Raw genomic sequence first — 27,733 nt, 5'->3', positions numbered from 1 at the left:
ATATATTTTATTATTACTGTCATAGATATCTATCAGTATTTAACATACACGTTGTAATAAAGTTGCAATTGCTCTTTTTTGGTGACTCAAGTTACATACCTTGTGCCTATGAAAAAAGATGCCTAAAACAGTAATCACTGCTATAACCTTTTTTTTTTTTGTATCTGTTTATTAAACAAGATATAGAAACTGACAGTGCAATACAATTGTTTCAGAGGAGTATGCTGCTTCTTAGCTCATGTAGCTTCACCTACTTTTTCGAACATTAAGCCACATAGTCAACAAGAAGCTTTTAATGATATACATCGAATAGAAACAAAGAACAGAGAAGAGAAAAAAGAGAAACTATATAATATATAACTATGGTCACTCTGGTTGTAGTTTTTATGCATATGTACGTAATGGTGATTCAAACATTGAGATTGTCGCTGAGGTGCATGTGGGGGGAAGAGGTGCACATCTAATATGGGTACGGACTTTAACCAAGGGTGCATGTTTTTGTGTTGGCCTGGCATATGCGTGTTAGTTTGGAGGAGTGTACAACAATTCTGTCTTGGGGTATCTTGATAATTACTTGGCTTGTGTGTTAATTGGGTTTTCTAGTGTCAGCGTTATTGGTGAAGGGAGTGTAAGGAGTCATGGGGGGAACATATCAGCTCTGGTTTCTATTTTAACCACGAAGCTGTCCCATATTTCAACTCCTTCTTGTGACTGGCCCGTCTGTTGTAATTGTTTTAGTGTGTGGGCTTCTGCTTGTGTACGGTTGTGTAGGTCGCGCAGCCAGGCTAAGTAAGGGGGGGTTTGGGGCGCCTTCCAATGTATAGCGATCAAGCGCTTGTACAATACAAATGCCAAATCTATGAATTTGTGTTGATGTTTGTCACCTTTGGAGCGGTGGCAGATTCCTAGGAGACACGATTCTGGGGAGGGTGTGAGTGCGTGGTCAACAACTTCTGAAGTAGTTTCTGTGATTCTCTGCCAGCTTGCATTTATTGAGGAGAATTCCCAGACCATGTGGTAAAAATTGGCATTGGTTGTGGCACATCTAGGACATTCCGACTTAGCACTAGGATAGATTCTGTTGATCCGGGCAGGGGATAAGTAAGTCTGATTAATATAGTTAAACTGAATGTATCTCAGTCTTGTGTTTCGTGACAAAGTTTTGATCGTGGCAAGGATGACTTCCCAGGTTTTTTGGGAGATTGGAGCAGCTAGGGCGGTGTCCCAGCGAGATTCAGCTGGGGATAGGTCTGCGCGGGCGTTTGCTGACAAAGCTTTGTATATCATTGAGATAGAACCCTTAGTGTTGCCTATTTTTAGGAGAATTGTAAGCAATCCGGATTCGTTAGGCCGTTGTTACTGTTGCCCCATAGATTACGTATCAATTTGGTGATGGCCCCATACATTAAAAAAGCTCCAGTGTGCATTATTCCCAGTCACCTGTTCCGCGAAAGTTGTTATATAGGAATTAGAGTATAGGTCACCCACATTTAACGTTGTAGTTTCACGTATATCGTGGTAAAGTGATAGGTTTTGTATTTTCGGGATTTGGGATAAGGGTATTGTAGGTGAGTATGGGGGGTGGTTGGACTTGCCCTGGACATATCTTTTCCAGCAAAATTTAGCAGCTTCCAATATTGGAGATCTATTGGATGGGGAAGGGGAGCCTGCTAGTAGTGTCGTTAATATTATTTGTGATGCTGTGTATTCATTCATTGCTACGCATTCCTGGGAGGTTGAATTATTGAACTATGAGGCTATCCATTGCAGTTGGGCCGCTATATAGTATAATTCCAGGTTTGGCATCCCCAAACCACCTCCTACTTGTGGGTGTTGTGGAATAGCTAGCGATACCCTTCATCTGTCTCTGCCCCATAGTAATTCAGTTAGGAGGGAATGTAGTTTATGGAAGAATGTGCGTGGTAATGTCAGCGGGAGGGCTGTAAAATAGTGCAGAAAACGCGGTAGGATTAGCATTTTAGCTATGGCGGTACGACCCCTGGGGGATAGTGGGAGCGATGTCCAGAAAGACAGGGAGCTCCAGGTGGATCTGAGGAAACGGTCCAGATTGCCTTCCTTTAGGTCTGTCATAGAGGGGTAAATCTGTATGCCTAAGTACTTGAAAGTTGAGGTAGCCCAAGGTAGCTGATATTGGGGTAGACTACTGTGTTGTTCATTAGGTGTGGGGACAAGGGGAAAAATGCATGATTTGGACCAATTTATATGTAATCCGGAGACCAGTGCAAAGCTATCTAGTATTAGCATTATTTCTGTGATAGATGTTGAATGCTTACGTAGATAGATTAGGGCATCATCGGCATATAATGACACAATGTGATATAGGTCAGCTTCTGGTATGCCCCATTTATGAGCGTCTCTACAAAGTCTAATTGCTAAAGGTTCCATTGCAATAGCAAATAATAGGGGAGAGAGCGGGCAGCCCTGCCAGGTGCCTCTGCCTATTGGAAGTTCCTCGGATATAATTTGACCAGTTTTGACTCGTGCTATGGGCTTGTGGTACAGCGTCCTAATCCAATTTATGAAGCCGCGTTGGAACCCAAATGCTTCTAATGTTCGGTAGAGATAGTCCCAGCTGAGTGTATCGAAAGCTTTTTCTATGTCCAGGGACATAGGCACTACCTCCTCCCCGATGGTGCCGTGCATTAAGCGAATTAGTCTTCTGATGTTTAGAAAAGTATTTCTGCCTGGTATAAACCCAGATTGATCTGGGTGTATTAGGTTTGGTAGGTAAGGGAGTAGTCTGTTTGCTAGGATCTTCCCTAGAAGTTTACAATCAGAGTTAATGAGCGAGAGGGGTCTGTATGACCTGACGTCTAAGGGGTCACGGCCTGGTTTTGGGAGCACGACTATTAGTGCTTCACGCATGTAGTCTGGGAGTTGCTTTCTGCTGTGGGCTTCATTAAACACCTCAAGGAGGGGTTGTAGTAAGTGATTAGGTTGCGATTTAAAATATTCCGCTGGCAAACAGTCAGGGCCAGGGGCCTTATTGCTGGCCATTTGAGAAAGAGCCGCTCGTAGCTCTTCTATTGTGATAGGGCCGTCTAGCATTTCTGAGTTGCTTATTATGTGTGGATTTTGGGGAATCATTGTTAATAATGCAGATAACTGTTGCTCAGGAGGAGGATTGGAGGGTTGGTATAGAGTGCGATAATATGTATGGAAGGCTGTGTTAATTTCAACTTGGGTATTGACAACAAGGCCTGTGTGAAGTTTAATCGCACCTATAGGTGATGTCTGCATTGGCTGTCGGACCAGCCAAGCTAATAGTTTTCCGGATCTATCACCCTCTGCGTGTTGTCGCGCCCGGAAGAGTCTGTAATCGGGTTTGCATAGTCTGGTGTCTGTTTCCCTGTAGCTTGCTCTGAGATCACTCAGTGTTTTTAGTGAGGATATATTCGTTGAGACCTCAACTTCCGCCCTGCACATCTTAATTTCTAATTCCTGTAGTTCTTTAGTGAGTACTTTTCTGACTTCCACTGTGGCCGCTAAACAGTGGCCACACGTCACAGCTTTGTGGGCATCCCATTCAATAGCACGTGTTGAGGCGGTGTCTTTGTTTGACGTAAAATAATTTAATAAGCATTTGGACAACTCTGCTTGAAAGGAGGGGTCTGTGAGGGCTTCTGATTGTAGGCGCCAAGTTGGGATACAAGCATGTGTGCGTCCCCATGCTATTGTGGCGTGTAGTGGATTGTAGTTCGAGATAGTACGAGCTAGATATTCTGACGTGTTTATTTTGTGAATTATGGGAGGCGTTACGAATACCATATCTATTCTTGTGTGTATTTTGTGTACTGATGAGTAGTAAGAATATTCACGGTGCGTGGGGTGTCTCGCCCTCCAGATTTCTTTCAGGCCGTTGTTTGTAGCCCACTCTACTAGGTCGGCAGTTGTGCGTCTGGCTCAACTGCCGACCTAGTCGGTCCATGTGTATGTCTAGTACCGAGTTAAAATCACCGCCCCATATACTAGGCTCGGATGGATCTCTAAGTTAGCTGCTGTTAAGTGTCCATAGAAATTCGCGTTGGCTTGTATTCGGGGTATATAAAGCGATTCATGCTAAAAGGTAACCATCTAGTTCCCCTTCCAGTATCACATACCGTCCGTTTGGATCAATTTGCGTGTGGGACATCACAAACGGGACCCCTGGTGCAACCCAGATCGCCACCCGCGAGCGAAGGACGAGAAGATGGTACCATATATTTGGCCCCGCCATTTTGCGCGTAGGTTTTCTAGTAAGGCCCCATTGAGATGAGTCTCTTGTAACATAGATATGTGTATCCAGTGTCGCTTAAGATACGCATGAATTTGTTGCCGTTTACGTATAGATGCCATGCCCCTGATGTTCCATGTGATTATTTTATATTGTGGGGTATTTTGGTGATGTTGGAGTGCCATGGTATGTGTGTTGTTTTGTTGAGCTTGGTGGGTATATTATCTGTGTGCTATGCCCCACCCGGCATTCCCCAACGTGTTTTATAGTTAGGGTGTTACCAACTGTGGTAATAAGTACGACGTTTGTGTTGGGGGAGTATTTACAGCACCAATTACTATGATCGTGAGCTACGATATGTGCCTTAAGTGATTCACATCTAGTGACATACAAAACAACAACTATATATAACTGTAACTGTGCATACACACGGCTGGGAAAGAGCCTGTGTCTGCCATCTTAAAGAACCGGTCCATATGGAGTAGGGGACACTGTGGGTACATGTATCCGAGTTGACGAACTTCTCGGCCCACTTTACTCCTAGTGCTGGTGCGTCCTCTTCGGGACTCCCGGCGGCTGCGGGTCCGCAATCCTGGCTGGCAGCCAGGTTTGGCAATGCTCCGCTCCATTACTAGTCAACAGACTGGGTAGGCTGTTTACTCGGGAGGAAGTTTGTTCCTGGTTGTAAAGATATTCTGGGCCTGCTTGTTTAGCAAATGTCATCTGCTGTGCGCGGAGTTAGATTAGGGCCGCGGCTGGAGTCTGTGGAGTCATATTGTGTTTCAAGTTCCAGCTCAACTTCGTTTTGGGTGGACTGGGACATTGGAGATGGGTTGATAAAGCGCGTTGTGGCCTGTAGTAGTCAAGAGCGTTCTGCTTGAGCCTGTTCAGGTGAAGGTTTAATGCCCTGTTTTCTTCGAGGTTTGCGCCTGGTCTTAGGGGATGACCATTTTTCGGCTGGGTTTCTCAGGTTTGTTTGGTCGGCCAGGCCTTTAGCATGCAACCAGGTCCAGGCGTCCTCAGGAGTGGTGAAGAAGAGAGTGAGAGTATCGTTCTGAATACGCAATTTTGCAGGGAACAGAAGGGCATATTTAATGTTATGTTCACGCAGTCTTTCTTTAAACCTAAAAAAGGAGTTGCGTTTCTTTTGTACTTCCGCAGTGAAATCTGGATAGGCCGTGATCTCTGCATTTTCAAAGCTTACAGGACCTGATTTTTGGAACAGCTGCAGGATAAGGTCTCTGTCACGGAAGTTAATGTGCTTGTTCCACTGAAAAGAATTTCGGGATATTATTTTGTAGTATTGTGTTCGTTAGCCATTGTTCGATAAATAGATCTGCGCTGGGACCTTCTGCTCGCTCTGGAAATCCCACGAATCGGACATTGTTCCGGCGTGATCTGCCCTCAGAGTCCTCGGCCCTGCGCTTCAAGGCTTCGACTTCAGTTGTTCCTGTCGTCAGTTGTAGTTGAAGGTCTTTTAACGATGGCATTATCCGTGCCGTATCTTCTTCGAGCGTTGTTACTCTTTCCGTTAATGCTTGTGAATGCATGCGAAGAAGGTTAACGTCTTCCGTGACCATTCCTATTTTGGCTTCTAATGTGGATTTGGTATCCAGGATGGCTTGTAGTATTTTCTTGACTTGCGTAGTGTGTGTCTGTAAGGTTGCCTCAAGCTTCTGAAGTGCTTGGTGTGTGACCGAGGGCTCTGGCGGTCGAGCCGACTCGTTTGGCTCCATGTTGCCTGGTGGTGCTTTGGTTTGCCCATTAATGGTCTGAGTGTAGTTTGATTTGTTGCGGAGGAGCTGGTGTGATATTTTCAGGTCAATCTGAGAGCTGTTTTAATTGAGTTCGTCGGTGTTTTTTGGCTCCGTTGCACTCAGGATAACACCAGCAATGGCAGTCTGGCCTATCCCTCGTAAAATTGGTTGATGCAGTTAAGTAATATGCATACGGTTTTCCTTTATTTTGTGGCAAGCGGTAGTTGAGAGCTGCCTGATGTGGACAGCTACAGTGCGCTCTGTGGTGCCCTTACAGGCAGCACGTTGCTGTGGAACAGTTATTGCGTCTTCTGGGCACCTGCGTGGTGCCTGATATACTTTGGGGGGCCCTGCGACCCGATCAATGTCGCCGGTAGGGCTCGCAATTGTGCTCAGCGGAGTGTGGGGTATTTACAGGCGTTGGATACTTGGTGCATCGCCTTGCGCTGTTTTCTGCCTGTGTGGGATTGTGCAGACCCTCCTTGCTTGCGTCCACGCCTGCACCGTGCCGCCACCACCAACCACAGGCCGGATACGCCGCCCGCGAGGACGCCAGTGAGTAAATGCCTCCAGTTGGTGCCCTTGCTTTGCTGGGCCCTGTGTGGGGGGAAGACAAAGGCCGGCAGTCCCGAGGGCGCGGCGTCAAAGGAGCCCACCAGAATATGTTAGCTGCCCGTGAACGGGCCTGCTATCCTAGGCCGTTGCGGCCTAACTGGGAGGCCTCCAAGGTCTCCTCTCGCCGTCCCCGGGGGCTCTCACCTGTCTCCTGAATCCCGTGCCACCTCCGCAGCCGCCCCGCCAGGTCCTCCACTCTGCGCGCAGGCTCCAAATCCGTTTCGGCCCCACACCCGACCGGGGTGCAGAGGCCGCTGAGTCCGGCTCCTCACGTGGTCCCGCTGCCCGCACCAGCGTTCGATCTCCACGCTCGTCCTCGCGGCACCCAGGGTATGTTCGGAGCCGCAGAGAGGGGAGGGGGGTGGGGGGAAAGGTCCGATGGTCACATGTTTGGCACCTACCGTTTTTTTTTTTTTTTTTTTTTTTTTTTAGAAACTGAGGAGTCTTGTGGAGGATTTTTATTCGGGCCGAGAGCGGAGCTGTGGTTTATGCGACCGCTCTGGCAGCCATGTTGGCCACCTCACCGCTATAAACTTGCGTGTCTTTAATTTGCCTAAGCTTATTGGGGGTCAGCACTGCAGGGCCTTTTTGGAAAATCTATTGCCATGTTTATCGAAATAACAAATCAGAAAACTTTTCAAGAAATACCGCTCATCGCATACTCTCACATCGTAAAGCTAACAATCTAAAACGCAACAAGTCATATTTAAAGTGTTGCATCATCATCTCATAATGATACATAAAGCTGTCAGGAAACTTCCAAATATGGACTTTCTGATCCATCAGGCATGAGAATATAGCAAAATTTATTATATACCTATGTTGTTCTCTTCATCTGCAGATCTGGTTGCATATTTGAATCCTCAAACTCCAGTTGTGATGGACTGTCAAACTTCTATACTTGACAAAGGGTGTTTTTTCAGCCATATGACTTTCTGCAATCATTTTCTATTCTTCAGCAGGTACCATGGTGCTTTATATTCATCCTGGTTTGTATGTTCGCTGTCTCAATGATTAAGTTAGTCTTCCCTTAAGGTTATATTGGTCTTATCTGCTTTGTTCGTTTGTTGTTCTATATGGATTCTTTTCTCTATTGTTCCTTATATTCAGTTCTAGTCTTCTAACTTCTTTTCTATCCTTTCCTACTTCTCCTTTTCATTACAGCAAATATATATACTTTGAAAATTGCCACTTTAAATGTTAAAGGTCTCAATCATCCAATAAAGAGAAGGAAAATATTATACTACTTATGTAAATCTAAAGTAGATATCTGTTTTCCACAAGCAGCTCACAGTGATGAAAATATTCTGGCCTATATGCCAAAATCGTGAGTTGGTAATATATAATATAGTTTTGTCACCTGTGCAGGAGCGTAAAAAGTGTGTGGTTATATTCTTCTCTCCTAAATTAAACGTTACCATTTTAAACTACAAACATAATTCTAATGGTTGATATGTCTATGCCCAAACATTAATTGACAAATACCCCATTAATTTCTTTAAAATGTATTCCTCTACACAAGATGATTCTAGTTATTGGAAATCAATTCTTCAGAAAGTTTCACTTTGGGACTGTACCTCCAACTCTAGGTCAAGACTTTAACATGATTTCATGATTTGTATGCAATTTTCAACAGTTAAATTTTGTCTTCTGTGGTCATGTGCACTATTTAAAGCATTCCTGCCAGATACTATGTTAATTGATCATTGGAGACTCTCTTATCCTACTGATTTTACTTTCTATTCTAATGGTAATTCTACATTTCCCCTATTGACTATACTTGTTCCTCCAGAAATGTATGCCATTCAATTTAAACTCCTAAAATAGAACCTATAACTGTTTCAGATCATGCCTTAATTTCATTTTCTTTAGCTCTCGAGGATATTTCAAAATATAAACCCAGGTGGAGAATGAATACTAATAATGTACCATTTGAAGCAAACCAAAAGAGCAAGTTACTGACCTTTGGTAACGCTTTTTCTGGTGGATACAGTATCTACTTGTGGATTACTTTCCTTTTGAATAATCCCAATGCACCAGCATTCAACAGAAATCTTTTCTTTCTAGCTCTCTACATCAACAAGGGCGCCACAATGGAACGGCTCCACACACGGCTCAGTTTGACGTCATTGGAGCCATAAGAAGTCCTCACCGGCGTGCAGACGTCAGTTTCACTCACTTTTTTTTACTGTGCCTTTGAGGCGAACACCAACATCACAAATACAACGTGTGCAAACTCAACACAAATATATATATATATATATATATATATATATATATATATATACACACACACACACACACACACACACACACCTATATATTAATATACATTCTGTACATACAATTTGCCAGAAATCCATATATACAATATAAACAAAATATCTTTCTTGGCATAACCAGAAAGGCAACGGGGAGGCGGGTGGACAGTGAGGAATCCACAAGTAGATACTGTATCACCAGAAAAAGCATTACAGAAGGTAAGCAAATAGTTTTTCTGATGGCTACATCTACCTGTGGATTCACTGTATCACCAGAAAAAGTGTTACAGAAGGTAACTTGTTCTTCTGATGGATACATCTACCTGTGGATTCCTCAACTTTTAAATGGAATCCCAAAGCAGTCCTGCACTTGGAGGTGGGTGCCTATTTGGCTATACCAAGAAATTCTGCAACACTGAATGGGCAAAATGACCATCCCTCCTCACTTCTGAGGTCTAGTAGTAATGCTTTGTAAAAGTGTGGAGGGAAGCCGAAGCTGGTGCTTTGCAAATATTCACAACAGGTACACCTCTATCCAAAGCAGAAGAAGCAGACTTAGCTCTGGTAGAATGAGCTCTAATGCCCTCAGGAGGATCCTTCTTTCCCAGTGAATAACCTTTTAATGCAAAGAATGACCCACCTTGATATCGTTCTTTTATGGACAGCCTTGCCCTTCATCTTGCCCATGTAGCCAACGAAAAGCTGATCATCCATCCTGAACTCTCTCAACCCTGTCCACATAGAAGCTCAGCGCTCTCTTAGGATCCAGATGATGCAGCCTTTCCTCCTCCTTAGAGGGATGGAGAGGAGGGTAAAAGGACAGAAGGGTGACGGACAGCCCTAAATAGAAAGCAGTCACCACCTTTGATAGGAAAGCCACCCTGGTTCTCAAAAGCACCTTGTCAGCATGGAAAGTGGTAAACAGGGCTTTTACGCTTAGAGCTTGCAGCTCTCTAACACACCTAGCCAGCCGACATGATTGCTATAAGAAAAACAGTTTTAAATTAATGGAGCCTGAACTGGCAACTGTTCAATGGTTCAAACGGTGTACCCATCAGGTATGTTAAAAATAAATTTGAATCTCACTGAGGCATTCTAAACGGAGTGGGAGGAGACCTATTAGTCAACCCCTTCAAAAATCTTAGAACTATAAAGGGACTTAAATAACGAGGATTGGTCAGATAAACAAATAAATGCCAACAGTGCAGACAGAAAGCCCTTCACTGTCACAACTGCGCAATCTTGTAGTGTCAGGGAGAGAGCAAATTATAAAACATTGGACAAATGGGCCTTTAAAGTGACCAATGTGTCTCTCCTCACACCATTTAACAAACTTGTCCCATCTACTGGCATGGACAGTTTTGGTGGAGTGTCGCATGACCGATAACATAACATCCACCACTTCAGGGGGAAGGGAAAAATAATTCAGATTGCCCTGTTCAATCTCCGGGCACGTAGCTGCAGGCTCTGGATGTAGGGGTGTAGAACATGCCCCTGCAACTGTGAGTGGAAGTTTCCCCTTTGAGGGAGATGGATCGGAGGGCACAGCGAGAGGTGACGGAGGTATGTGTACTACACCCTTCTTGGCCAATCCAGGGCTATTAAAATAACCTGGGACCGATCTTGGCAAATCTTTCTCAGAACCCAAGGAATCAAAGGTATAGGAGGATAGGCAGCCGGTTGCTCCAGCTCAACTGAAACACGTCGCCCAGTGCTTCTTGCATCAGAAACTGATGGCTGCAGAAAGATGGGCAGTGCGCATTCTCGCGAGTGGCAACCATCTTCGGATGGAGACGCCACTAGTGGTGGGCTTATAAGTGCTTAAAAGTGTCAGCTGAAACTGTCCGCACATACGTTGAGAACTCCGGGCAAATGGTTTGCTACTATGCAAATCCGATGGTCTTGAGCCCAGGACCACAGTCGTAGAGCCTCTCTGCAGAGAAGATATGACCCTACCCCCTCTGCTTGCTGATGTACCACATTGTGGTAGTGTTTTCCGTTAAGGCTTGAACTGACTGACTGCAAATGGAAGAGAGGACGGCCATGAGAGCCAAACGTATCGCCCATAACTCCAACATCTGTTAGTGAAGACCAAGCCCCTTTGATCTCCAGATCCTCCAGATGCACTCCCCACCTTGGAGTGGAAGCATCCGTTATGACTGTGGTCAACAGAGGTGGAAGACAAAACAGCCTTACCTGCGATAGGTTGCCACCCACACTCCACCATCGATGATCCGCTGCAGTGTCTCCGGAGACTGTAATGGACAACTTGAGATCCCCGTTGTGTTGAAAGCACTGCTTGTAGAGGCACCACTGGAGAACCCTCATGTGCCAACGTGCATGAGTGACCAGCAGAATTCAGAAAGCGAACAGACCAGCAGAACCTATAGGATCGGAACAACTGCTCCATCCCGAAACACTAGAATCATAGCCCGAATGCCCCGAATCCTCTGAGGGGGGGGGGGGAGGCATAATTCAATGTTTTGTCCAGTACTGCCCCTATGAACAGGGGGTGCTGAGAGGTCTCCATGTGAGATTTAGGCACGTTTAACGAAAAGCCCAGGATGAACAACACCTGCGTTGTCAACTGCAAATGGTGCAGCACTAACTCTAGAGACTTGATTTTGAGCAGAGAATGGTCCAGGTAAGGGAATACTGATATTCCCCTCCTTCTTAGATGCTCTGCAACTACTGCCATCACCATTATGAAGACTAAATGCGGAAGTAAGAACAAAAAGAAAGACCGCAAACTGGTAGTGCTGTGACCCAACAATGAAGCAGAGATACTTCCAGTGTGACTGCAGAAAAGGGGTGTGAAAATATGCATCCTGCAAGTTCATAGAATCCATCCACTCTTCCTTGTCCAGCGCCAGAAGCACCTGTGCTAGTGTAAGCATTTTGAACTTCTCCTGTTGGAGGTACCAATTCAAAATCTTCAGGTCTAGGATGGGGCTCAACCGACTATCTTTCTAGGGGATCAGGAAAAACCTTGAATAACATCCCTGACCCCTTTCCTGCTCTGGAATCAACTCCACTGTGCCCTTTAACAGCAGATTTTGAACATCCTGCTGAAGCAACAGCAGGTGATCCCCTGAACAAAAATAATGCTGGGGAGGGAGGAAAGGGGGAAACTCTTGAAAGGGAAGGGAATATCCATTACCAACAATGCTCAACACCCATGAGTTTGATGTTATTGATTCCCACTCTTGAAGAAAATGAATAAAGCTTCCCCCTACAGGCAACACATGCTGCTAAAAGAGGAGAGAACTAGGGCTGCTTTCCTGACAGGTTCCCAGCTGAAGATAAAGTGGAGGAGGAGGAAGGTTGCTGGGCGGCACAACGTTGCCTAAGTCTTCTTCGACCCCTGTAGGACCTATAGATGGGGTCCACAGATTGTTATCCCTGGAACTGCTGCCTCCCACGAAAGTAGGAGCCGCTACCAAACACCCAAAATTTTCACAGAGGTCTACGGGCCGAGGAGAGAGACTGGAGACCCAGAAACTTAGCCGTGGCCTTACTATCCTTGAATCTCTCAAGTGCTGAGTCTCCAAATAGTCTCAACCCATCAAAATGGAGATCCATTAAGGTGGACTGCACATCAGGGGAAAACCCAGATCCCCTTAACCATGCACGCCTTCTGCTGGCCACCGATGTACCCATGGCGCTGGCAACAGAGCCCGCAGTGTCCAGACCAAATTGGATGACCTGCTTAGCCGCTGCCTGACTGTCTTGCAAAAACTCTTTAAAATGCTCCTGCACATCTTGCGGTAGCTTAGGAACCACTTTCCTTAGAAGAGTCAATCAGCGCATGGATGTAGCTACCCAAGACACATGTAGCATTCACAGATTTTAACACCATATTGCATAAAGAAAACACCTTTTTAGCAGACTGTTCCATAGTTTGACTCCATATTTGCAGGGCTTGTAGGCCAGGAGCCGATTTAGCAGAACAAGAAGCCTGGACCATCAGACTTTCAGGTGATGGGTGTTGGCTGAGGAATCGTGGGTCACCAGGTGCAGCTCTATATCTCCTAGCAATGACTTTGTACACAGCCGGAGTAGACACTGGCTTCCAACATAAATCCAGAACCAGCTCCGACAGGGCCTCATTAAATGGAAGGAGAGGCTCTGATGTAGTAGAGGAGGAGTTGGGAACCTCAGTCAATATGTTGGACTTTAGCTCCGATGTTGGCAATGGTAACTCCAAAAGGCAGCAGCTTTCCTGATCACACGTATATACGAAGTTACTTCTGGAGGCGGAATACCTCCAGGAAATAGCAAGCCCCACTCCATAGAGGTGTCTATAACACTTGCCACCCCAATCCCTTCAAAATCATGAGCATGCAAAGGGATTTCTCCTTCCTCCATATGATGATTCTCCTCCAGATATTGCTGTTCTTCTAAGAGTCTCTATGCCTCTCCTCTTGACCTTAGTCTAGACTCCAATCTCGGTGTCGATAAAGGATGAACTGACACCGAGAATGTATGTTGCAGCGCCAGTACCTTTCCTTTGGTAGGGGTTGAATGACAAGTACAGGCGACCATTACCGGACATCGGTATCAGCGTCGGTGGCACCGTCATCCCTGAAGATGATGAAGTCATGGTAAAAAAGGAGCCAGTTTATACGGCCCTGGGATGCCTAGATTAAAGGCTAATGGACCCGTGGGGCCCGCAGGCGCACCAGGAGGGGTCATGGCCCTGTTAAAAATGCTAAACATAGCATTCAAAAATGCAGCTGGATCTGCATCAGGAGCCAGAAAGGCCAGATATTCTGCTTGAGGCTAGACCTCACTTGACTCCCGCTCCTCAATCTCCTGCTCTGATGGAATAGCAGGAGAGAACTGCACCATAGCACCTGCGGGCGATGCCAAGATCTCTACCAAAGACTGCGCCAGTTAAGTCTCTGTCGACTTGGGTTTCAGAGGTGAAAGTGTACAGCTCATCTCCTAAGTTGAACGGCAGCGAAACTTGAACATTAATGACAAGGTCCTTGGACTGACATCTTGAGACGAGGAATGCTGAGAACTGTGGCAACACTTCTTCTTATGAGAATGAGATGACCTATGAAATAAAGACTCTTCTTGAGGCCTGGATCTTTGACGGCCTCATTTTTCCTTCTTGGCCTTTGCCAGAAACAGCTTAGCTTCTCTCTCTTTAAGTGCCTTTGGGTTCATACCATGACATGAAGAGCTTCCCCAGACGTTGTGGTCGGAACTCAGGCACCAAAGAGAGTTCTGATGAGGGTCAGTTACAGACATATGACCCCCACACTCCCTACAAGGCTTAAAGCCAGACTTCTTCGGCGGAGACATTGTCACACGAAAACGATTTTGACAAAGAACTCCCTCGACACAGTGTAACACCTGGAGAAGTAGAAATACAGTTAGCGTGAAGGAGTGGAAAAAAAGGGAACTGAGGTCAGCAAGACGGCAAGAAGTTTTTATGTCTCCGATGACAGACGGAGTTGTGTGTAGAGCCGTTCCATTGTGAAGTCCTCGTTGACTTGGAGAGCCAGAAAGAAAAGATTTCTGTTGAATGCTGGCGCATTGGGAGTACTCAAAAGGTGAGCAAACCACAGATAGATGTAGATATCAGAACAAGTTATCTGCTATTTCTGAACACTTACATACAAATCAAAAAAAGATAAAAACCAGATACAAGTTACAAGAAATCCAGATGGGTATTTACTTCTCTCTGTCATTAAAATAGCTAAACAATGTCAGAAGCTGTATTCAAACCTTTATAGCAAACCTAATGATATTCAAGATACCATATTAGATAAACTTGTACTAAATTGCAACATATCGTCCTTATCACGCTCTGCCAAGATTATTCTTTATGCTCCTTTTAATATGAAAGGTTTGCAAAGTAATTGTGGGCCTGATCGCGGGAACCGCCATATGGCCGCTCGGCGGTCGAAAGACCGCGGAGGCCATTCAGGCTTTCCCGCTGGGCTGGCGGGCGACCGCCAGGAGGCCGCCCGCCAGCCCAGCGGGAAACCCCACCCCACGAGGAAGCCGGCTCCGAATGGAGCCGGCGGAGTGGGTATGTGCGACGGGTGCAGTTTGCACCCGTCGCGTATTTCAGTGTCTGCATTGCAGACACTGAAATACACAGTGGGGCCCTCTTACGGGGGCCCCTGCAGTGCCCATGCCATTGGCATGGGCACTGCAGGGGCCCCGCGGCACCCCCTACCGCCATCCTGTTCCTGGCGGGCGAACCGCCAGGAACAGGATGGCGGTAGGGGGTGTCAGAATCCCCCATGCCATGGGGGATTCCAAGGGCAGCGGAAAACCGGCGGGAGACCGCCGGTTTTCCTTGTCTGACCGCGGCCAAACCGCCGCGGTCAGAATGCCCGGCGGGGCACCGTCAGCCTGTTGGCGGTGCTCCCGCATCCCCGGCCCCGGCGGTCCTTGACCGCCGGGGTCGGAATGACCCCCTATATTTTTTAATTTTAAGAACTAACTTTCTCTTCTCTTAAAATCAATGTTTCAGGAATCTTGAAATAGAACTGAGGAGGGATATTTTAAAGAAATAATAACTATTGTTATTTTTAAATCAGATAAGGATCCTACCTTTATGTATACTTATTGGCCCACCTCACCCCTTAATCAAGACTGCAAAATGTACACTAAAATTCGAGCAACTACACTTTCTCCAATTCTAAACCATATTATTCATCCTGATCAGTCTGGTTTCCTGAAAAGTAGCTTATCCTCACATAATGCTAGATTACTATGTCACACTATCACCTCCCTAAAGAAATGTAAATGTCCCACAGGCATATTAGATTTAGATGGCAAAGAAAGCTTTTAATGAGGTAAATTGGGAATTTTTATTTATGACTATGCAAAAATTCTGTTTTGTTCCTACATTTATCTCAATCGTTAAAGCACTGTAATGTTCGTCCTCAACCACCATTTTTGTTAATTGCATAAATGCTTTCCCTTTCACCTGTTTACAGGCACTAGATATGGATGTTTTTTATCCCCCATACGTTTTATATTAGCCACTGAACCACTATTAACTCTTATTCGTACTTCTACATAGAATGCAACCATTACCATCAATAATACAGTTCTCAAGGTTTTTACTTACAAAGATTTGTAAAGGACCCTGTATATACTATTCCAATGAAATTAGATATTATTGATGGTTATGGATTAGTGTCAAGATATCATTTAATTATTAATAAAAAAATAATTCATTGGCACATTTTGTACTGAGGATATTTTATATGGCACTTGCTTTATATGGAATCCCGCGGGTCTTGCAGATCTTGGTATTTATTTTTTAAAACAGTAAAAAAATACAGCTTATAGTAACTCTAGGAAATGATTAACAAAAATTACGGAAACCTTTTCTTCCCTCACATATCATGGTGGGGGGAAACTGAGGCCATTAAAATGGCAACAGCTGCACAAGTGCTATACATACTATCAATGTTACCTGTCACTTAGACAACATCTTTTTTTAACCAATATTAATAAACTCCATGCTGAAGCTATTAGGAATAGTAAATAAAAAATGTTATAAACTTCAAAAGTAGAAGGGGATTAATTATCACAGATTTTTAGAAATATAATTTCCAGATCCTCAATGTTTGGCTAACAAGTTGTTTTTTGCTGTGCATAGATTACCTGGTTATACTGCTGATAAAACATATAAAATCTGATTTATGCAAATTCTATCAATTTATTAAAACAAAGTGAATTTTGGCATCCGATCTTAGACAATACATATCCGATGCAAATGTGGAAAAAATCCGGTTGTGCAAAATATCAAATTGGCTTCCATGTTCTATCTCCCTGATAAATTCTTTGACACTGAATAATTGTTACTGGACTCCTGTTACATAATGCAAAACTAGTTGAGAAACCATATTGCCGATACTGTAAAACCAAACGCTGCTCCTTCAAACATATAGTATTTGAGTGTCCAGTTATTTGTAAATTTTGGTATGTCTGGTGTAAAATCAGCTTTTTCATATTTATCATCCCATTACATATTAAATTATTACTGCCAAATCTTCATTTATTAAAATTTCACTTTTGTATATGGATGCTAAATTATTTGATTCATTAATTTCTTCTATCAATTTTTTTACTAGGAATTGGAAATCTGCTTATGATATATTTCAAATTCCTGATGGAAGTGGATATTATACATGAGAAATCAAATTTCCTTTGAATAAGAAGCCAATTTGTATTACATCTTTAATTTGTTAGACTCTGGATGTTATTTTTAATAGTAGCTAATTTATTAAATATAAGACTATAAAATAAATATTATGTAGGCAGTCCTATTTAGGTTTTAATTTTTAGGATTTATGGCGAGTATAAAATGCTAGTACAGGTAGGCGTTTTTAGTAACTACTGTACCAGAAATATTCTCAGATGGGTGACTATTTTGCTTCTAAATTTGTCTTTTAGCTCCTATATTATACAACTCAATAAAATATTTGAAAGTCTCAATTTAGAGTAGGAGCATGTTAGATCTGACAGCCCAAGGGTGGTCACCACCCAAATTTTTGCCTGCCTCCCTCTACTTTTCTGACACGGTTTATGCTGGTTTTAGGACTCTGCGCACCAGTGCTAAAGTGCATATGCTCTCTCCCTTAAACACTGTAACGTTAGTTCATACCCAATTGGCATACTTGAGCTACTTGTAAGTCTCTAGTAAAGTGCCCTGTATGTGCCTAGGGGCCTGAAGATGGAATGCTACTAGTGGGGCATCAGCACTGGTTGTGCCACCTAAATAAGTATCACCTTAACTATGTCTCAGGCCTGCCATTGCAAGGCCTGAGACATGCAGTTTCACTGCCACTTTGACTTGGCATTTAAAAGTACTTGCCAAGCCTTAACTCCCCTTTTTCTACATATATGTCACCCCTAAGGTAGGCCCTAGGTAACCCACAGTGCAGGGTGCTAGGTAGGTAAAAGGCAGGACACGCACATGTGTGTTTTATGTGTCCTGGTAGTGGAAAACTCCTAATTTTGTTTTCCAATTCCGTGAGACCTGCTCCTTTCATAGGATAACATTAGGGCTACTCTCATACACAGTTTCAGTGGTAGATTCTGATCAGAAAGGGGTAACCAGGTCGTATTTAGTATGGCCAGAATAGTAATAGAAAATCCTGCTTATTTGTGGGGTTGGATTTTATATTACTATTTTAAAAATGCCACTTTTAGAAAGTGAGCATTTCTCTGCACTTAAATCTATTTGAGCCTTACAGGCTGTCTCCAATCCACGTCTGGGCTGGGCTGGTTGACAGCTCCCTTGTGCATGTCACCCAGGCAACCACAAACACAGGATATCCAGTTACATCTGCACTCCTCTGCATACTGAATGGGTCTTCCTGGGCTGGGAGGGGGGAGGGTGGAGGGCCTGACACTTACATTTCAAAAGTTAGTGGCCTTCCCTCACACAATGGACTGCCAAACCCCCTACTGGGACCCTGGCAGACAGGCGTGTACTGAAAAGGGACCTTGTGCACTTCAAAACCACTCTTTGAAGTCTCCCCCACTTCAAAAGCATTTTGGGGTACCTAAACTGGGTCCCTGACCTCAGAAAAAAAGCAGACACTTCTGGACCTGAACCTGCAACCTAACAAGAGAAACTGCCTGGCTGCCCAAAGGACTCAACTGAACTGCTTTGCTGAGAAGGACTGCTGCCCTGCTGCCCTCTGACTCTGCAGAGAAGTGCTCTTCAACGGCTTAGATTGAGCTTCCCTCCCCTTTTCTGAAGTCTCAGGGCCAAAAAGACTTCATCTCTTCAAGGAAACTCCTTGTGTGCAGAAAATCGATGCACAGCCTGCCGGAAAAAACACACAGCCTGCCCTGCGATGAGAAAATTGCAGCACAGCCGAATTGGAACGACGCAGCCGGACTTCCCGAGCGAAGATAGACACAGCATCTGCATTGCGACTGGAAATTCGATGCACGGCCATAACAGATCAATGCACAGCTGAGCTGAAATGGCAGAGCCAGACTTCCTGAGTGAAGAATCGACGCAGCGTCTGCTGTGCAACAGAAACTTTGATGCATCGCCTACCGCATCGGCACAACGCCTGTGACTTCTTCCCGTATTCCCCAGGATTTTCCTCGCATCGTCCCTCAGCACCAAAAGATCCCCACATCACACTGAGGAACCCAGACTGCATGCCAGAAATCAATGCGAAGCCCCTTGCAGCATGGAAAGAAATGACGCATCGTCTGTGCCTCGTCAAAAAATCCAACAAGAGACAACTGTTGAGTTCTAAAACTTAACTCTTTAAACTTGCAAAAGTGATATCTCAACTTGCTTACTGAATCTTTATTGATTTGACCTTAATTTAACCAGATACACAGCTTATATTTATCTAGACCTCTGTGGTGTATTTTTGTGGTGTTTGCACTGTATTACTGTATGATGTATTGCACAAGTACTTTACACATTGCCTTCCAAGTTAAGCATGACTGCTCAATGCCAAGCTACCAGAGGGTGGACACAGGATAGTTTGGATTATGTGTGACTGACCCTGAATAGGATTGTGGTCCCTGTTCGGACAAAGGTGAATACCTCTGCCAACTAGAGACCCCATTTCTAACATTGGTGATCAGCGATGAGGATAGGACGTGTGTGTGTGTGCAGTGACATACAATAGCTATGTGAATACTACCTACCCAGAGTTAACGGTCAATTTGATTTTTCTTTTTCTGCAACAATTCTTTCCTGCTTGACATTTTAATCTAATGCTATACAACATGTCTCTGGCTGGGTCTCAAGGACGAGCTGTGGGGGTTTGACCTAACTAAGCTGGAGACATACACTGTCAGCCAGCTGAAAGAGTTCTGCAAAGGGATGGGAGTACCTACCCAGGGTCCCTCCAGGAAGGAGGAGTACCAAAAGGCGCTAAGGGCCTGGGCAGAAGCCCGTTCACAAGAGGATGTTGCGGTGGAGGGGCCAGAGGATCGCTCCCCAGAGGATTTACCACCAGCAGTAGGGGATGACACCGCTGGATTTATGCCCCCTGAGAAAGCAGGGAGCAGTGACTCCAATCATGGCCTGACCGCAGAGGAAAGGAGAGATGAGAGGGAGTTCCAGCTGCAGTTGGCAAGATTGGAAATAGAGGCAGAGGACATGAGAGCAGAAAGAGAGACTGAGAGAGCAGCCAAACAAGCTGAGGATGAAAGGCCCTTGGCTGAAAATAAACTACTTCTGGATCATGAACAGAGTCTGAAAGAGCTGGACCTCAAGTCTAGGCAGTCTGAGTCCAGCAGTGATGGTGGCAGCATACATACAGGACCTGCTGGAGAGAAAAAGGTTTGTATACCCAAAGATGCGGTGCCAAGTTATGAAGTGGGAGATGACACTTACAAATGGTTTTCTGCCTATGAAGTTGAACTAAGGGCCAAAGGGGTTACTGAAGATCAATGGAGGGGAGGGAGGAGGCCTGTGGAAACATGTACCTTCAATTGGGAAGGACACATTTCTTACACTAGAAGAGAAGGACCAGAACACCTACCCACTTCTGAAAGCCATTTTAATTGCCAAGTTTAGGCTGACCCCTGAAAAGCATCACCAGAAATTCAGGGACAGCGCCAAACTCCCCACAAAAACCTGGTTAGACTTTTTAGATTTTTCTAGCAAGGCACTGAATGGATGGGTGTGGGGCAGTAGAGTAAATGATTATATGGGGTTGTATAGTTTGATCCTGAGAGAGCATATGCTCATAGTTTGCTTTACAGAGTTGCACCAGCACTTGACTGACAGTAAGCTGACTGATTCTAGGAAGTTTGCTGAGGAAGCGGACCTCTGGGCTAAAAACAGAGTATCCGAAAAGGCATCTGGGGGAGGACACCCACAAAGGTGGTCAGGGTTCCCACCAGAAGAAAGGGGGAGGGGTGGGGGTGTGGGGGCTTAAAAATTAGTTCTCAAAAGTATGGTTACTCAAAGGGCGACTCCAAGTGTCCAAAGAGGGCACAGCCCCCAACTGGAGGGCAGACACCTGGGTTGGTTAGTGTAGCGCTCGGTGAGGAAGTAGTCCCAGATAATTTTGGGGAGCAGATAGAAGTAACCCTAGTGTCCCTGGGAGATGAGGAAATAGTCCCAAATTCCCACATGCCTGCTAATACTTCCAAGTATAGGCAGGGGGTCACCATTAATGGGCAAAGGGTGGAGGCTCTGCATGACACAGGAGCCAGCATGACTACTGTCAGTGGACAGCTGGTATCAGCAGAGCAGGTCATCCCCAATACATTCCACAAGGTCATAGTCGCAGACAATCGTGAGAGTCATCTACCAGTGGCTCTGGTTCCCTTTTAGTGTGTGGGGGGTGTCTTTGGTACTCTGAAAGTAGCTGTGAGTCCTGCCATGCCTGTAGATTGTTTGTTAGGCAATGACTTTGAGCACACTACCTGGAAGGAGGTAGCGCTCAGGCTTCACCTGGAGATGTTAGGTTTGCCTGACTGGGTCTGCATGACCACAAGGTCCATGGCTGTCCAGGAACGGAGTCAACGGCCTCTGGAGCCTGGAACAATGGCCCAGACAGCTGCCAAGAAGAGGGGCAAGGGGCACAGGAAACGGTCTCATAAGTTCCCACGGTGGTTGACGGGATCCCTGAGGAGGAGGCCCCTGAGCCAACTGGGGAGGACATTGCTGCCCTGGTGAACCTACCTGAGCTTGCTGGCTGGCAAATTGAGAGTGGGCCAACCAGGGAAGAATTCTGCAAGGCGCAGTAGGAATGCCCTACTCTTGAGTATCTGAGGAAACAGGCCTCAGCCCAAGCAGCAGATGAAGCCTCTGGCAGTCACCATATCTATTGGGAGAATGATCTTCTCTACAGCGAGCCTAAAGTGCCAGAAGCTCGGGCAGCACGTGTGCTGGTGGTCCTCCAGTGCTACCGGGCCTTCCTACTGGGTCTGGCTCACGACATCGCCCTGGCAGGACATTTGGGGCAGGACATTTGCCAGGCTTGTCACTCACTTTTATTGGCCCCGAATGTGGGTGGCCTCAGATGCATTCTGTAGGTCCTGCCCAATCTGTCAGGTCAGTGGGAAGATAAGGAAAAGGCTCAAGGGCCCCCTGATCCCACTCCCCATCGTTGGCTACCCCTTTGAAAGGGTGGGCATTGACGTCACTGGTCCCTTGCAGCCCAAGATTGCCTTAGGCAACAGGTTTATCCTGGTTTTGGTGGACGCTACCCAGAGGCAATCCCTCTGAGGACAGTGACTGCACCGGTGGTAACCAGAGCTCTGATGGGGATGTTTACCCGTGTGGGATTCCCAAAGGAGATTGTGTCTGACAGAGGAATAAACTTCATGTCTGCATACATGAAGTCTATGTGGGATGCGTGTAGGGTGACCTACCAGTTCACCACCCTGTACCATTCTCAATCCAATGGTCTTGGGGAGAGATTCATCAAGACCTTGAAAGGCATGGTGTGCCTTACAATCTGTCCCCAATCCTCGCCTGGGCTGGGCTGGTTGACAGCTCCCTTGTGCATTTCACCCAGACAACCACGAACACAGGATACTCAGTCATACCTGCACTCATCTGCATACTGAATGGGTCTTCCTGGGCTGGGAGGGTGGAGAACCTGACACTTACATTTCAAAGGTTAGTGGCCTGCCCTCACACAATGGACTGCCAAACGCCTTACTGGGACCCTGGCAGACAGGCTTGTACTGAAAAGGACTATGTGCACTTCAAAATCACTCTTTGAAGTCTTCCCCCACTTCAAAGGCATTTTGGAGTATATAAACTGGGTCCCTGATCCCACCAAAGCAGACACTTCTGGACCTGAACCTGCAACCTGACAAGAGGAACTGCCTGGCTGCCTAAACGACTGATCTGGACGGCTTTGCTGTGAAGGACTTGTGCCCTGCTGCCCTCTGACTCAGCAGAGAAGTGCTCTCCAGGGGCTTGGATTGAGCTTCCTTCTGTATTCTGAAGTCTCAGGACCAAAAAGACTTCATCTATTTAAGGAAACTCATTGTGCGCCAAAAATCGCCGTACAGCCTGCCAGAAACGATGCACAGCCTGCCCTGCAACGAGAAAATCGAAGCACAGCCGAAACGACACAGCCCGGATTCCGGAGCGAATATCGACGCAGCACCTGCATTGCGACCTGAAATTTGATACACGGCCACCCCGGATAAATGCACAGCCGAGACCGAACGACGCAGCCCGACTTCCTGAGTGAAGTATCAACACAGGGCCTGCCGTGCGACAGAGACTTTGATGCATCGCCTACCAGATCGACGCAACACCTGTGACTTCTTCCCGCACGCCCAGGAGTTCCGCACTTCCCGCATCGCAGTGAGGAACTAAGACTGCGCACTGGAAATCGACGCGAAGCCCCTCACAACTTGGAAAGAAACAAAGCATCGTCTGTGCCGCGTCGGAAAATCTGACGCACTTTATTTTCCGCGCATCTCCTCCTCTGAGGTCTCCATGCGTGGTAATTTTGACGCAAACCAGGCACTTTGTGCAAACAAGAGACAACTGTTGATTTCTAAGATTGAAGACTCTTTTTAGACTTGCAAAAGTGACATCTCAACTTGTGCTTATTTGATCTTTAATATTTTGACCTTAATTTAACCAGATAAATATCTTATATTTTTCTAAACCTGTGTGATGTATTTTTGAGGTGTTTTCACTGTGTTACTGTATGATGTATTGCACCAATACTTCACACATTGCCTTCTAAGTTAAGCCTGACTGCTCAGTGCCAAGGTACCAGAGGGTGGGCACAGGATAATTTGGATTGTGTGTCACTTACCCTGACTAGGATAGTGGTCCCTATTTGGAAAAAGGTGAATACCTCTGCAAACTAGAGACCCCATTTCTAAAAAGGCATTTAACAACTAGTATTGCCCTCTGCAGCAGCTTATCATGATATAGTCACAAAACGTTACATAATTTCAGAGAGAGGGCTAGGGTACTGTTCACATTTTGAGAAAGCTTTATCAGAGGTAGAATTTGAAAGATCAGCAATCATAACACTGTAATAACAGGATTCTTAGTCTCTTCAGGCGGTTACTGATTACTGGGAGACATTTTGTTTTACAGTAAGTACTGCTTTGATCTAAAAAGAGTAATACAAATTTGTACAGAATCCCCGCCTACTCCCCCACCACACACCTCGTTTTCAACCTTACCGCCACATCCATTTTTTTCTGACATGCAACACAGTTCAGTAGGCATAAAGTATTTCAAACCAAGACTTTCCATCGCAGTAGGCTTATTTAAATAATAGTGTTAGAAAATGAATGTTTAGACTTTATCGTATATATTACAGTTAAGCCTGTGCTTCAATACTGCAGAGGCGCACAGTGAAATAAATTGTCATTAGGGTGAAAGGTGCTTTCAACAACCCAAAAGAACAGCGGAAGGTAATTTCCTAAAACAAAACTTTTTGATCTATATGTATTGAAACCAGACCTTTAGTAACAATAAAAATGCAAAACATGCGCCTTCATCATGCAGACCCTCAGCAGTCGCTTGAGGAAAACCCGCTCATTTGCTCAGCTACCACAAAGTGGTGACACTGTCTGAAACTCATTAGTAGAGCACAGTAGCTCTTGCTTCAAAGCACAGAATAAGAGAAAAACAAAGGAAAAAGAAAGCTTCCGTCTTGATGTTTATAGTGGGCATTTAAAAGCAGTGCCTTTTTTTGGTGGTAGAGGTTTCCTCAAATGGAGCATACAGTGGCATAGTAAGGATATCATGGCCCCCTATGACAATCACGGAAAATAGCCCCTTATGCCAAATGGGTGGGTACTAAAAGACATACAAGACCGGGGTGCACTGAGCTCCTCACACCCATGGGCTCTGGTTACCCTGTACCTGCTACACTGATAATAGTTAAGCCCCTAAGAAAATGTGATTAACAAATAGTATTAAGTACATGTAAGCTGATATTACCTGGGTCATTGTGCGAATGAGGCACAACAAACACCTGAAGAGGCTCACTGTCCCATTCGTTCTCCTCATATGTAATCTGAAATCCCTGTTTCCAAACACCACCATCTGGATTATCAAAAGGAAGCATGTCATAAACATTCAGCATCTAAAATGAGAAACAGAACACTGGGTAAAAATCAGAAGGTGGTGCATAAAATGAAAAATGGATAGTCGGTGAAATGTAGGACAAGCAATCTTATCAATTTTAAAACATTCCAAAGGGCTGATGTGCAATTTTCATTATTTTTACCATTGGTCAATGATAGAGAAGTCAGGTCAGCTAATAAAATAGGCAACTATGAGTAATCTTAGGTTTGCCTTAGCCTATCCATATTCTATTTATCTCACATTATCCTCAATAAAAAAAAAAATTCTGACTGCTTCAAATGTAATTTCTAATCTATTTTAATGAAACAAAACTAGGAAAAAGGTGTTTTGTTTCTTAAAAAGGTGAAGTACAAAGTTACAGAAACAGAGTGTTCTTTTTAGGTAAATAGTGTCATATATTAAACTATGGGCAAAAACCCTAACTTTTCTACGTGCTGACTTAAGTCAGGATCTCCTGACCATCCAACTATAGCAAAGCACATTCTTCAGTCTTCTTGCTAGTGCTTGGCACACATTTTTTCGGCAGCCTGCTTCGTTCTGAAAATCAACAATGTTTGGTAGCTTTAACATTCACGGTTTTTCTTTGGGATTGACATTATAATATATTCTGTGTACAAAGAATCAACAAACCTTATGCAATTTTTAAAAGCGGCAAAATACATATAATAGAAAAACAGCGCATTCAAATAATGATGTTGAAGCAGCACAACTGAATTGGTTGTAGTTTCTTCTGCTGCGGACATACTACAATACTTACATACCATAAGTACAACTGCTTTAAAAGTTATCCTCTCAGCCACATGTTGCTTGATGTACTGATCTCTTTGCCCTATGGGCCATTTTGGAATTGCCCGGGTCAAATTCCTATCGCCATTCAATTGTCAGTTTTTAAAACTTCTCCAATTAGAAGACTTTAATCTCCGGGTTGATTGACTTTCAAAGTCTGAAGTTTCGAGCTTCTTGCATGGTCAGCTATTCTTGGCCTTAACCAAATGACTGGTTAGGTCCAACAAATCTGATGTTCCACAAACTTTAGCTGATCTGTTTTGAAATAGATAATTACATAAGGAGCCTTGGATACACTGGAGCAACCGCTTTTTAATGAAAGACATGTATGGATGTATTTAATTTCAGTACTATTTTGAATGAAATCCAAGCGAATGGTTGTGTTTTTGTGATGACATGAGTGTATACTCTTCCCTTTATGAAAACATGGTTGATTCCTCTCTCTCCTGGGTTGGGGTTATTTGACTACTGCTATAGAGTCAGGACAGGCTAATTTAGTTGCTATATTTTTAGACTACCTGTCGGGATCATTTCTTGTTTGTATTGCACTGTATCCAGGTCCTACTGTTTACCGGGTTACCCCATTTTTATGCAATGGTTAACTTTCTGAAAGTGGCATTTTTATAACTGTGATCTAAACTCCACTTTATCATAAAATAGGACTCTTCACCACAATTCCTAAGACACCAAACATGAACAGCTTATAGCTTCCCATTTGGAAATTACACTTATAAAATAAGGTAACTCCAATGTTATCATATGGAAGGGACAGGCCTTGCACTGGTAAAAAACTAATTTAAGAGTTTTTCACTACTAGTACACATGCCCTACCTTTTAAGTACACTGAACCCTGTCCTCTTGGCTGTCCAGGGCCTACCCTAAGGATGACATATGTATCAAAGGGAAGGTATGGGCCTAACAAAAGGTTTATTTTGACAGGTCGAAAATGGCAGGTTAAACTCAACACAAAGGCTTCGCAATGACATGTCTGAGAAAAGTTAAAAAGGCTACTTAAGCGGGTGGCACGATCAGTGCTGCTGGCCCAATACTAGCATTTAATTTACAGGCCCTAAGTAAATATAGTACCATTTTACTAGGGATTTATAAACAAATTAAATATGCCAATTGAGTATATCGAGGACCGAGCAGATGCACTTCAGCACTGGCTAGCAGTAGCAAAGTGCTCAAACTCCTAAGGCCAGCAAAAACAAGATCAGAAAAAAATGGAGGAAGGCAAAAAGTTGGGGGGGGCACCCTAATGCTGGGGAGAACTACCCAACCCTTTGGTAGGTCTCATCATCAAGGTGGAAGAACCTGGATGAACGATCAGCACTGGGGTGGTGTGACCCCGTATGGTGTTTCACCGTAAAATCCATTCCCTGTAGGGAGATGAACCACCTCAACAGTTTGGGATTCCCACCCCTTATCTGCATGAGCCATCTGAGGGATCTGTTGTATGTTGGAACCCGGAAGTGAGTCCCAAACTAGTATGGTCTCAGCTTCTTCAGTTCCCAGATCACAGCAAAAGCCTCCCTTTCAATCGCACTCTACCTCAGTTCCCATGGAAGTAACCTCATGCTAATGAAGGCTACCGGTTGGTCTAGGCCCTCCTCATTTAACTGAGCTAAGACCACTGCTATGCCGTGCTCTAAAGTATCTGTCTGCACTATGAACTTTTAGATAAGTGAGGTGCTTTCAGTAAGAATGCTGTACACATGGCCTCCTTGAGGGTATCAAAGGTTTGTCTGGCAGGCCTGTATCCAGATTACCTGTTCAGTCTGTTTCTTTGAAGTCAGCTCTGTTAAGAGGGCAACAATGGTGTCTTTATCTCTTAACAAGCCTCATATAGTATCCCATGAAGCCCAAGAAGGCCTTCACCTCAGTCTATTTTGGGAGGGTTGCTGGGTCAGGATAGTCTCATTTGTAGCCCTAGAGGTGCTGCATCTTGCTGATGCTCGTCATGTGGCCCAGATAAACCACGGAATTCTGCACTATCTGCCACTTATTGGCCTTGATAGTCAGG

The 27,733-nt window shown here is 44.8% G+C and overlaps 1 protein-coding gene across 1 annotated transcript in view; it reads right to left on the bottom strand.

The window, feature by feature from the left end:
• Nucleotides 1–27,733, bottom strand: part of MAN2A1 (mannosidase alpha class 2A member 1) — a 652,784-nt gene that overhangs the window by 558,148 nt on the left and 66,903 nt on the right. The window contains exon 3 of the mRNA XM_069226405.1: nucleotides 24,778–24,922. Within this exon, the coding sequence (XP_069082506.1) occupies nucleotides 24,778–24,922 (145 nt within the window). The remainder of the gene's footprint in view (nucleotides 1–24,777; nucleotides 24,923–27,733) is intronic.

This window comes from Pleurodeles waltl, chromosome 1_1, assembly GCF_031143425.1.
Source record: "Pleurodeles waltl isolate 20211129_DDA chromosome 1_1, aPleWal1.hap1.20221129, whole genome shotgun sequence".
Lineage (NCBI taxonomy): Eukaryota > Metazoa > Chordata > Amphibia > Caudata > Salamandridae > Pleurodeles > Pleurodeles waltl.
The sequence above is the reverse complement of the archived record's forward strand: the minus strand, read 5'-3'. Positions and strand labels throughout refer to the sequence as shown.